The sequence below is a fragment of the Eulemur rufifrons genome, chromosome 7, assembly GCF_041146395.1.
Source record: "Eulemur rufifrons isolate Redbay chromosome 7, OSU_ERuf_1, whole genome shotgun sequence".
Lineage (NCBI taxonomy): Eukaryota > Metazoa > Chordata > Mammalia > Primates > Lemuridae > Eulemur > Eulemur rufifrons.
This window is the reverse complement of record NC_090989.1, coordinates 83,148,612-83,161,938: the sequence shown is the minus strand read 5'-3', so window position 1 is coordinate 83,161,938 and position 13,327 is coordinate 83,148,612. Positions and strand designations below refer to the sequence as shown.

The 13,327-nt window shown below is 35.6% G+C and overlaps 1 protein-coding gene across 2 annotated transcripts in view; it reads left to right on the top strand.

Moving 5' to 3' along the window:
* MFN1 (mitofusin 1) overlaps window positions 1-8,644 on the top strand; it is a 40,748-nt gene extending 32,104 nt beyond the window's left edge. For both annotated transcript variants that reach the window (XM_069472907.1, XM_069472906.1), the window contains exons 15-18: window positions 103-255; window positions 1,019-1,215; window positions 3,976-4,110; window positions 6,443-8,644. In XM_069472907.1, the coding sequence (XP_069329008.1) occupies window positions 103-255; window positions 1,019-1,215; window positions 3,976-4,110; window positions 6,443-6,524 (567 nt within the window). In that variant the 3' untranslated portion in view covers window positions 6,525-8,644. The remainder of the gene's footprint in view (window positions 1-102; window positions 256-1,018; window positions 1,216-3,975; window positions 4,111-6,442) is intronic.
* The last annotated feature ends 4,683 nt before the right edge of the window (window positions 8,645-13,327 follow it).

The following is a 13,327-nucleotide window of genomic DNA, read 5'->3' as shown; positions in this document are numbered from 1 at the left end:
TACTATAATTTTAAAAGAAACACAAAAGAATTTTATAAAGGTAACTATTTCATTTATAGTTATTTAAGTGTAACAATCTTTTTTTCCCCCAAACTTAATCAGCTCCCTAGATCTTTAGCTTCTACTCCCACTGCTCCTACCAACCCAGCAACGCCAGATAATGCATCACAGGAAGAAATCATGGTTACCTTAATAACAGGATTAGCTTCTCTCACATCTAGAACTTCTATGGGCATCATTGTTGTTGGAGGAGTGGTAAGAAACATTACTTTTAGTATAATGAAAATTGAAATTTTTATAGAGTTGCCTGTTAGATCACAAAAAGAAAGATATATAGTATTTCTATTTACATAATCTATAAATGATATACAAATTTGTAGGTTAAAAGTGAATTAAAAAGAGTTTCAGAAGTCTAATCTGAAATTTTTTTAAAATATCTTCAGGAAGGAAACATCACCAACTAGCTGGTCCTTAAAACAATGCTTCTAACTATTCTCATATCACAGCACACAATAGTTGTACACTGGAGTAACTAGAAATGCCCAGGTGCCCTTTTGAATACTAACGGGATCTGTCATAAATATTAAAGATTATTTTTTAGTAGTAGTTTTATTTGTTTAAAGTAAAATTTATATCATTAACAGGGATCTGTCATAGGTATTAAAGATTATTTTTTAGTAGTAGTTTTTATTTGTTTAAAGTAAAATTCATATCATTAACAGGATAGATATACTTGTTTTGGTTTTTGAAACTTCTGACATAAATTAACATTTGTTTTTGTGAGATACAGTGAATCAATTTAACAAACCTGGCAGGTTAAAAGCTCTTGCTGGATATTTGTGTGCTGATTCCTTTTCGGCCTGATTGATTTCCAGTAACTTCAGATTTTCTCACGAATAAGGAATATAGATTTTAGGCAACGGATCTGACTTGAAGATAGGGAGCTAAAATGCCATGTAATATACTCTTCCAAGGGGTATTTTTGCTTCTCAGAGTAAGCTGTGACTTTGTCTTACAGATTTGGAAAACTATAGGCTGGAAACTCATATCTGTTTCATTAAGCATGTATGGGGCTTTGTATCTTTATGAACGGCTGACCTGGACCACTCGTGCCAAGGAGAGAGCCTTTAAGCAGCAGTTTGTGAACTATGCAACTGAAAAACTGCAAATGATTGTTAGCTTCACGAGTGCAAACTGTAGCCACCAAGTGCAACAGTAAGTTGAAAGGTGCATTTTTTTCTTTAAAAAAAAAAAAGAAAAAGATTTTATTGAAGTATGACATACATGCAGAAAATGCAAGAAAGTAAGTGTATAGCTCAAAGAATTGTCACAAATATGAACACATTTTGTGATCCCCACCAAGTTGAAAAAAAAAAGAGCAATACTAAACCTTACTTATGCGCTCTCTCCCTCCTAATAACTGTTCTCCCCAGTCTCCTGATAGATTAGATTTGAACATTTGAAAATTGGTAGATAGGAACTCTTTAAAGAACTCTAGAGGGATTTCAAAAAATTGTTCGACAGACCTATTGTAAATTTATGATCCTGTCCTTAAGATATTTGTTGTTGCTTAATTAAGAAAACTGAATGAATTCTTTTTTATTTATTTATTTATTTTTAATTTTTTATTGAGACAGAGTCTCTCTCTGTTGCCTAGGCTAGAGTGCCGTGGCGTCAGCCTAGCTCACAGCAACCTCAAACTCCTGGGCTCAAGCAATCCTTCTGCTTCAGCCTCCCAAGTAGCTGGGACTACAGGCATGTGCCACGATGCCTAGTTAATTTTTTTTTCTATATATATTTTTAGCTGTCCAGATCATTTCTTTGTATTTTTAGTAGAGATGGGGTCTCGCTCTTGCTCAGGCTTGTCTCGAACTCCTGACCTCGAGCAATCCACCTGCCTCGGCCTCCCAGAGTGCTAGGATTACAGGCGTGAGCCACCGTGCCTGGTCTGAATGAATTCTTAACGTTTAACAAGTGAGCTTGATGGTAGGCTTACTCCCGATTTTAAGGTGAATGTAACTTTTTTTCTTCTCAGTAAAAATTTATAGATAGGCTTAAAGGTATTTTTTAGATCTCATGAGAATTTTATTATAATAAATGCCTATGTCCACCTAGTTTCTGCTTTTTCATCTTAAATACGTTTCATTGATGTAGTAAATATATAGAACTCCAGTTAAGACACTATTCTATATTTGGATGCTGCTGAGAGCAGAATTAAAATGTTCTCTGAGCTCAAGAATTGCAGTTTGATGGAAGAAAATAACATGTAATTATAATACAAAATAAAAGTGATAAGAAATACAAGATAAAATGTTCTCATAATGTGAGGCTCTATAAGTTTCTTAAATCATGAAGGATAGTGGATCAATAAAGGTTTCATGGAGGAGAGGTGGTGGTATATGAGATTTGAACACACAGATGGGAAGATGAGAGAGAAAAAACAACCCAAACCAAAAGCAAGAAGGTAAGAGGAAAAGGAATGAGTTCAAGGACATGAATAGAAAATTTCAGTATGGCAGATGTGTGTATAAGGGGTGTAGATTCAGTCATACACCTAATAGCAGGACAAAGTCCTGTCTGTTAGTGTAGATGTTGGGATTTGGATAATTAGGAATCCTGGAATCCATCAACACTTAGCTCTAGAACAAATAACTTTGCAGTGATGTAGTGTATGAAATGGTTTAGACTCGAGGCAGGAAGTGCAGGGAGGTTAAACTGTTTCAGACACAAGATAAAAACTTGAACTAACAGTTACAGTTGTAGAGGATGGAAACAAGGAGACTAGAGATTTGAGGAACTTGTTCATTAAGTGAATTTAGCTTTCTGTTCATTTGATCATCAAACATTTATTATTAATTGCCTCCCAGGCAACAGCCATGCTAGGGGTTATGGATAAAATTAATAAAAAGTTAAAGATAACTTGATCTCTTTCTCAGAGGACTTTAATGGAGGCAACCTCAAAGAGGCAACTCAGTTACAATATATTCACTAAATTTTTTTTTTTGAGAGACAGTCTCACTGTGTTGCCTGGGCTAGAGTGCCATAGCATCAGCCTAGCTCACAGCAACCTCAAACTCCTGGGCTCAAGCGATCCTTCTGCCTCAGCCTCCCAAGTAGTTGGGACTACAGGCGTGCACCACCACACCTGGCTAATTTTTTCTATATATTTTTAGTTGTCCAGATAATTTCTTTCTATTTTTAGTAGAGACAGGGTCTCCCTCTTCTTCAGGTTAGTCTTGAACTCCTGACCTCAAGTGATCCTCCCGCCTCGGCCTCCCAGAGTGCTAGGATTACAGGCGTGAGCCACTGCGCCCAGCCTATTCACTAAATATTAATTTAATGTTTAACAAAATAGTGAAAGAAAGAAACATGCTTCATTTACCTAATATAGGATTTGGTAGAATGGGGAGAGAGAGAAAAGACCAGGGGAAAGGTTAGGATGCACAGTTGCAGAGAAAAATAAATCAGTTAGTTATATTCTGGAGGTACACATACCAAGCATGCTCCCAGTCGTAAAAATACAAGCATAATGTTTGCCAAAGCTAATATATTAACTAAAGTAATTTTGGCAGTGTCATAAAAGGTCATGGGATTTTTTTTCTTTACTGTTCTTGATAATTTCTTTTATTGGGGAGGGGACAAGAATAAGGTTTGTTATTGTGCTTTTGAAGAAATATACCCATCTTCTGCCTTTTAATAGCTTATTCATATTCACAGTCATATAGCAGAATTAATATTGCCTCTTGAGGCCAGATGAAATTAAGCCTACATAAAGCAACAACTCAGAGTAAAAAAAAAGAAAAGCAAATTAAACGCACAGATGCCATACCTTCCCTCATACCATTCTTAGTGTTGTTTGACTCCTTATAATTTAGATATTTTTCAAACTTGTATTCTCCTTTTTATATAAGCTTTATTACTCATTTTAGAAGACACTCATGACTGCTAATCAAATTTTTTTTTTTTAATTTTAAGAGAAATGGCTACCACTTTTGCTCGCCTGTGCCAACAAGTTGATGTTACTCAAAGACATCTGGAAGAAGAAATTGCTAGATTATCCAAAGAAATAGATCAGTTGGAGAAAATACAAAACAATTCAAAGCTCTTAAGGTATTTAAACCTATTTTCCCAATAATATGAACATTTACTAGTCTCATTACCAAAATATTTATGTAAAACCACAGATGAATTTGTATTAAAACTTAGTTTTCTGGGCCGGGCGCGGTGGCTCACGCCTGTAATCCTAGCACTCTGGGAGGCCGAGGCGGGTGGATCGCTCGAGGTCAGGAGTTCGAGACCAGCCTGAGCAAGAGTGAGACCCCGTCTCTACTAAAAATAGAAAGAAATTATATGGACAACTAAAATATATATATACAAAAAAAAAATTAGCCGGGCATGGTGGCGCATGCCTGTAGTCCCAGCTACTCGGGAGGTTGAGGCAGTAGGATCCCTTAAGCCCAGGAGTTTGAGGTTGCTGTGAGCTAGACTGACGTCACGGCACTCACTCTAGCCCGGGCAACAGAGTGAGACTCTGTCTCAAAAAAAAAAAACAAACTTAGTTTTCTGTGTTGGTTTAAATTAGAATCTTCCTTGTTTAATTCCGTATGTTTTGCAATTTGATGAAAACTGGTTTCAACAAGAAAACAAATCTAAATTAAAAGCAATTTTATAGATATCAACTTATTGTTGGTTAGCTATATCAGTCCCTTTTCAGAACAGAAATTTTGTAATTAAAAGTGAGTTTTGAGTCCTGTATGTGTAGGACTCATAACTTCTGTTTTCATTGGGAACTGCTGATTGGGTAAACTTAAATTTGAAGCAACAAAAGTAAATAAGATTTCCTGAAAAAGTTGGATTTTTGGTTTGATGCGATTTATTATGGATTCTCATTATCATTAGTTCTTCAGTTGGCAGTTCTTTTCAGCTTTTAGCTCTCTTACTCATTAGCTGGCTTGCCAGCATGTCTGGGAGAATCATTAAACCTCATTTAATCCCTGCTGCTACTTCTAAAGCACGTGCTACACAAAATAGCCCGTGTAAGAGCATCTTAGTAGTTAGTGTTTGCAAATTGGAGGGACTGTCTTTGTGACCTGGATTTGGGGGCATATATTTAAAACACTTACGGTAATGATTATCCTTCATGTCTTAATCTGACCAGCAATCACACTTTCATTGTACCTCAGTTTCAAAATCCCTAGAAAAGATGACTGCCTATCACTTTGCTACCACCCACCAAGTGAACTTTACATATTCCATTGCTCTTATTTTAAGTTAGTTCATCCCGAATACACCTTGCAAATTTGGTGACACTATCCAGTAAAATTTTTTTTTCTTTTTCTTTACCTAGATAAATTTTTAAGTAATGGTTCATCTTGTTATAGTAAAACATAATTATAAAATAGATTATTGTCATTTGTTACGTAGCCTTCTGCTTTTGGCAAGACTACACTTAAATAAGTATGAATATTTTTGATCTGCTGATTAATCCTTTTTCTAGTAGGAAAAGGTTTTCTAAAAAGCCATAATATTTAGAATTTCCACTATTACTGTTAATAGATTAAGCTCAGCCATTTGTATGGAATTCAGCTTGCCTAATTCTTCAGGACAGTTGCCTGAGAAATATATACTGTGGAGTTCATAATATCTATACATTTATATGACCTCAAATATGTGTGTGTGCAGCAACAAAACAGTTCCCTTTCCCCGTCTTCATAGTAGAGGGAGAGAGAAAGAGTGAGCACGCACCCACAAAATGAGTACTCTGGCGATTCTGTCAGTTTTAGTTGTAGTTTTTCTCTCTTACTATTGGCATTTGGCTACACCAAGTATGATTTAGTGTTTAAAAGAAATATTTTTGGTATACCATGGCCCTTTGAGATCTGCCAGTTTCCTTGCATATACATAAAACCACTTACTCTGTATTTAATGCTTTACTTGAAGGAAATTTTTAAGGACAATCATGACTGTATGTAACTTGGGATATAAATCCCATGTAAGATGATGTGACCCCACTATTATGCTTTTCATTCTTTATTAAAGTTTTTATCTTGGCCAGTGCGGTGGCTCATGCTCATAATCCTAACACTCTGGGAGGCTGAGGTGCGAAGATTGCTTGAGGTCAGGAGTTTGAGGCCAGCCTGAGCAAGAGCAAGACTCTGTCTCTACTGAAAAAAACAAAAAAAGCGAAAAATAAAGTTTTTATCTTTTATCTCAGAATAACTTTTTTAAGGCCCTGGACATTGAGGGTCTGTGTTTTTACTACAAAGCTGCAGTAGTATATATAATGAATGCTTTGAAAAGTGTTTTGATAACGGTGGAGTCTGAGTTCAGACAAATGTAGCAGCGGCTGGCTAGTGAGTTTTTCTTAGGATTGTTTGGAGTGGATTTTTCTCTTTGACCTTTATGATAATTAGATTGGTGTTTTATTCTTTTTTTAAATTAGAAATAAAGCTGTTCAACTTGAAAATGAGCTGGAGAATTTTACTAAGCAGTTTCTACATTCAAGCAATGAAGAAGAATCTTAATAGAGATTACTTTGGTGACCATCATAGGAAGACACGGAACTTGGAAGATTGGGACAATTGTTATTTTTATGAAATGGCTTTAAATATGAATTACACTAGCTGCACCTAAATAGCAAATCCCTGTGTAGGTTCTGATAATGAGCTATCTCAGGGTGTTTGCATTTCTGAAAAGCATTACATGTCCTTAGTTTTAATTTTGGGTAAAGAAAGGCTGAATTGTTTGATGTGTTAAAATAATGAATTAGTTAAGCAACAGCACCAACTGTGTGACCCCTGAGGGGTGGGGCCTTGAGCTCTTACTTAGGGCTTTGTTTTTGATTCTGAAAAACTCTGCTTCCTGGCATCCAGGAGTTAGAGATTGATCCTTTCATCTAATTTCTCAATGCTAGTTTCTGATGCTTTCTTTAATGGGAATGGTCACTTTTTTGGTTTTATTTTATAAACTGCATTGCTTGAACCACCAAGGAGTGGAATGTTCTTGAGTGTATTATTTATGCAAGTTAGAATCACTTTTGCCATCATGGCAGGTATGTAAACCACTAATAAATGTTCTGTTTTTACTCCCTCTTTTATTTCTATTAAAACTGATGTAAAACGTTATAAAGTTTTGTTATTATAGTCACTTATAAAGGTATCTGGGTCTAAATACTTCCCTGAGTTGTTTCTAAAGAAACACTTTCAGCTTTGCTCTAATTATGATTCCAGTAGAGGAAAACTTTTCTAGCTCAGTTTTAGGAGTAAAGTTTGAAGTGATAAAAATAGCCAAAGATATGGGAGATCTGAATTTTTTTTTTTTAGCCCCCATATCAAGGAATGGAAGTCTGAATTTTGAGTGATAGCATTAATGTTTAAAAGCTGTTCTTCAGAAGGCATTGACCTAGGATATTGCTTGATTGTCCCCCGATGGAGACTTTTACATTTATTTACTTGTATGAATTTACCAGGGTTCTGTTAAAAATTACTGTATTTTTTACCTTAAATGAAATATGGGTTCAAGTATCATGTCTGCTTTTATATTAAACACTGATTGAAACTTATATGGAATGAAATATGCAAAAATGACATCATTCTAGGGTTTTGCTACACAAAGTATAGGACCACCAGATCAGCATCACCTAGATGCTTGTCAGAAATGTACAATCCCAGGGGACACAGTACATTTGGCAAAGTCTAATTTATGCTTCCTTTTCATAAGAGGGATAAAACTTCAGGCTTTCCGCGCCCCCCCCCCCCCCCCCTTTAGTACTTCCCTTCTTGTGCCTTTTAAAGTTTCTGGATGCTATCCAGTCTTTTCACAGCAGGTGCAACTCTATTTTTCAAGATGTTTTAAAGAAAAAATATTAGGGCATAGAAGTCTTTCAAATGTTTATGTTTTTATGCAAATCAGATATAATGCAGTATACAAATGCAAATAATTGTTGGGTTTTAGCTTTCATTGCTGATTTATAACCCCAAAAATGGTACAGGTCACCAACAAGTGGGATTAGGTAACAACTACATGAAAAACTGATGTCTAAGACTAGGTACTGTTAATTTAGGTTATGATGTCAAGGTTGTAACCTTTATGTGAAAGTACTTCAACTTTGGAAATTGCATAGTGGTTTGGTATCGCCTCATTAGTATGGTAAAGTGGTTCTCGAAGTTTGGTCCTGGATCACCAACATCACTTTCAAATGTGCAATAAATGCAGGTTCTTGGGTCTCAGCCCAGGCCTAGGGAATCAGAGATCCTAGACACTAAAATCTACTTAACAAGCCCTCCTGGTGATCCTGATGCACACTAAAGTTTGGGAACCACTATTCCAGTGGCTAATAATTTCTCCATCACTGGTTTGAATGTAGTTCTACCTGATCAAGTTTGAAAATATGTGAATGTTGGAAATGGAAAACCAAAATAACGAAATCCAACTCTTATGCCTGGAGATAAGTGCATCTATGACCAAGCCCATGAATTATACAGAAATTATGTACTTGTGACTAATGTAGTTCAAAGTTATTGCACATATACTTGATTGTTTACTATGTATGTTTGCAGGATTATTTATAAACTTTGTATAATCTTAAAAAAAAATCTTACACTTTTTACAAAACTTTTTATAAGTATGCCAGCTTACAAGATAAAAATAAAACAAAGCTGTTTGCCTGATAGTTGATAAATGTAGCATTTATATTAGTATTTAGTGAGTTTTAATCTTTTATTCTTAATCATTTTTATGGCAGGCATATAAATTATCTTGAGTAAACTGGCTCTTTTGACTACATTACTGTTAAGTTCTGGCGAAGTATTGAAAGGGTAAGTAAATATTATATATACTACCAGTCCTTGGTAGAAGATGTCATAGATCACTATTAGGGGAGCAAATTTTTGTTTTCTACCTTAGACATATAATTTACAGGCACTTATTCAGTACTCTTCCCTAAGAAGAACTACTAACCAAAGTATGCAAGGTGAGCTTATTCTTGCCCTCTGTTTCAACCCACAGGGCTATGTGTCCCTACATTTAAAAAAAGAAACTGCTTTATTGTGGAAAAACATTAAAGAACAAAAGTAGCCAGGAAAGCATAATAAATCTCCATGACCCATCACCCAGCTTCAAGAATTACCAAGTCATAGCCAAGGTGGTTTTATCTCCCACATTATTTTTTTTTTTTTTTTTTTTGAGACAGAGTCTCACTCTGTTGCCCAGGCTAGAGTGAGTGCCGTGGCGTCAGCCTAGCTCACAGCAACCTCAAACTCCTGAGCTCAAGGGATCCTCCTGTCTCAGCCTCCCGAGTAGCTGGGACTACAGGCACGTGCCACCATGCCCGGCTAATTTTTTCTATATATATTTTTAGCTGTCTATATAATTTCTTTCTATTTTTAGTAGAGATGGGGTCTCGCTCTTGCTCAGGCTGGTCTCGAACTCCTGAGCTCAAATGATCCGCCCACCTCGGCCTCCCAGAGTGCTAGGATTACAGGCGTGAGCCACCGCGCCCGGCTGTCCCACATTATTTTGAAGTAAATTTAAAATCTGTAAATATTTATTATATAGGATCTTTATCTTAATTTCCTCATTCATCCTCCCCTAAGGTAGTGTTGATGAAAGAAAATAGTAAGAGCACTTTTTATCAATACTATAAGCAGAATTGTTTATTTAAAAAATTATACCAAAGAGAGCTAAATTATCCCAAGGGAGTTACATGGGGGATGGGATGACTTCTTTTTAATGAAAATCTGTAGCCTTTTACCAATAAGCTAGGAGGATGGGGGCCTGGCACAGTGGCTCACGCCTGTAATCCCAGAATTTTGGGAGGCCAAGGCAGATCGCTTGAGGTCAGGAGTTCAAGACCAGCTTGAGTAAAAGTAAGATCCCATTTCCACCAAAAATAGAAAAATTAGCTGGGCATCATGGTGCATGCCTGTAGTCCCAGCTACTCAGGAGTCTGAGGCAGGGGGATTGCTTGAGCCCAGGCATTTAAGGTTGCTGTGAGCTAAGATGATGCCATTGCACTCTAGCCTGGGTGACTGACAGAGGGAGACTCTGTCTCAAAAAAAAAAAAAAAAAGAAAGAAAAAGAAAAACACTGAAGGATAGGTCAGTAGCACTCTGATTTCTTGTTTGCTTCCATGTCCCATTTTTCACAGAAAAAAACTTTCCAATGTTTAGATTAAGGAACTAGGGCTGAGCATGATATAATGGGCTTAAGAGTTGAGTTCTAGGACTTGATTTTTAAAATAATTCCTACAGAAAATTTACTTAAAAACAGTACAGTGAACGCTGGTTAAAAGCACTTTATTGATTACAATATCAATTCACGGCAACATTATTTCACAAAGCCACTGTACACATAAAGGAATGAATCACTGTAAGAAAGATCCAAGAATACTGTTAAATCATGGTACAAGTCTATAGTTGTATATGATTTAAAACTTGTAAGAGCTTTAATCTAGCATGTTTACCTTTCCTATAATTAGACATACCACTAACATTCATAGTCAATTTGCCACAAGTATGTAGAAACCATTCTAGGTGAAGGAAAACATTTTCAGAATGCTTTAACAGGAAAATATTTTAACCAACTTTAAAAACACACTTAGATGTGAATGCCTTTGGATAAGAAAATGCAAATACAAGTATCCAGATGCTTCTTTGAAAAGAGAAAATAGGATAGAGCACCATTGTGTAAAAGACAGAAAAGGTCTGAAATATCTACCAAGTATATCATCACTGAAGTTCTAGTAATTAAGAAATAAATACTGTATGATGTAAGATTTTATTGGGTACATTTAACACCAGTTGAAACAAGTTTTTTTTCATAATGCTGCATTATAACTACTTTTTACAAAATCAGTAATTAGATTTAGGAAAACAGATGCAGGAAATTTTAACAACATGCAAATGTTTCCTAAATACAAGGTGTACCATCAATTTGTGATTAATAAATTACTTTTTAAACAAAATGCTAGCTTAGACATTCCACTATAAAGCATTTTAATGAGTCCCTATTATTGTAACCAGTATTTTAAAATATACACTGAATGTGAGGCAATTCAAAACAAATAGAAGGAAAACTAGTAAAAATCTGAAAGTGTACTTCACATTCTACTTAATTGGATTCAAAATAGCAATTTTGGCTGGGCACAGTGGCTCACGCCTGTAACCCAAACATTTTGGGAGGCTGAGGCAAGAGTATTGCTTAAGCCCAGGAATTTGAGACCAGCCTGAGCAACATACTGAGACTTTTCTCTAAAAAAATTAGATGGGCATAGTGGCATGTGCCTGTAGTCCTAGCTACTTGGGAGGTTGGGTCAAGAGGACCATTTGAGCTCAGAAGTTGGTGGCTGCAGTGAGCTATAAATGTGCCACTATATTCCACCCTGGGTAACAGAGTGAGACTTCTGTCTCCAAAAAAATTAAAATAATTTTATTCATTGTGCTATCCATAAGAAAGATGGTATAACCTGTGGGTGTTTTTTAAAAAAATTCTAACGAGTTAAGAAATGATTTAAATTGTTGCTTCCCACAATGGCAAAAGGGAAAGAAGTTGAACATAGTATTTCATTTCAAAGAATTTCTTTTTAAGGCCTGACTCAGGCCCTGAAGATTTTAGAAAGAACATTTTCACTATTAAAATGATACAAGCCCATTGGGGGGACTGTTTAATCAGTTTCCCTAAGTTTAACACATCAACAATGAGCCACAAGTATTCAATTGCATTATAATTTGATATCTGAGACATTCACATCAAAGCATAAATTTCCCTGACCATTTCAAAAACACTTCAGGTCTTATTAAATCTAAAATATCAAAAGTGTTGGAGGAGCTCAGTTGTATAATATTGGCACAGCGATTTTAAGGAATAATAAAAGTTTCGTTTTCTCAGCTGGAGAAGTCAAGATCCATTTCTCTTTTAATAGGTTAACTTTAAAATTCCTTAACATATTCTGGAATCACCTACATCCATTATTTCACAGATACTATCATCATGCAGTATTAGTTCATCTGAGTCTAAATTAAAATGCAGATAATTGCTCTCTTGCTGTTCAGATATTAAGTCCAAATCTTTGCCTGTGTGAAGATGGAATTCAATATGGTAAGTGTAATCAGAATTAAAAATTTAAGCTAGGGGGAAACCTTGGATATTCAGTCTAAATCTCTAACAGTATGGTTACCAAAAATGAGACCTGTACATCCAAGTGAAGGAGATACCCTTGTTGATAGCAAGAATTGCTTTCTCTTTTTTCTTTGAGACAGGGTCTCGTTCTGGCACTCTTGCTAAAGCACAGTCATCACAGCTCACTGCAACCTCAACCTCCTGGGCTCAAGTGATCCTCCTGCCTCGGCCTCCTAAAGTGCTATACAATTATAGGCGTGAGCCATGGTGCCTAGTCAAGAATTGCTTTCTTGAGTGGATTTTTGGGTTGATTTGCTAAACCACATGGTGATCACATTTTAACAAAAAATATGTAACACTGAAATATTCTTGCCAGGTCTCAAAAAACTACTCTTTTTAATGTGCTACAGAGTCTACAGGTCAACTTGCTGAGGCACATTATGTTTAAATAATCGTTATAAAGTAAAGAAGAAAAATTAATTGGGACCAAATATAAAATTTTTGATACAAAGTCTTTAAAACTAAATCCAGCCATATTTTTTTAGCCTTGAAAAACTAAGATCCAAACTACACAATGTCTCTACAAATTATACACTCTTACTGATTTCAGGAAGTCTTATGCACAGTAACAGAATGAAATAGACAAGCAGCTCAATTCAAACTGCAAGTAAATTAAGTATATTTAGCAAGTGGAACTGCTATGACCAGAAAGCAAAGGTTTAACTAGTAAGTTAATGTGGTAGTGAGGTTACCTGTCACCATTTGGTCATATGTGTAATTAGCCACAAGTGTTCAACAGAGGTTTTCAGTTGCCTAGTACGTATTTAATTATGGGAATTGCTTTAAACTCCTACAGAAACTTTAAAAACATTAAAATGTCATTTTGAAATATGTTAAGACCATAGAATTCTTGTGGTCTGTATGCCTCTCTGACTAAAGTATCTTGTTACTACAATAACTTTTAAGTAGAAGAGATGCTCTCATATATATAAGATTATTTTTATACATAGTAGCAGTGCTTTCTTGAACAGGATTTTAGAATTAATTTGGAGAACTACATGGCAAACTTCAATCTCCCCCACTATTTTGGAAATGAATAAGTTCCTTTAAAAAATTTTTGCTTTATGTCAAAGAGCTGCTGTTTATGTAGTGATATAAATAGCCCACAAATAAAATAGCAAAAAGTTCATAGAAATCTTAACCAAAATAC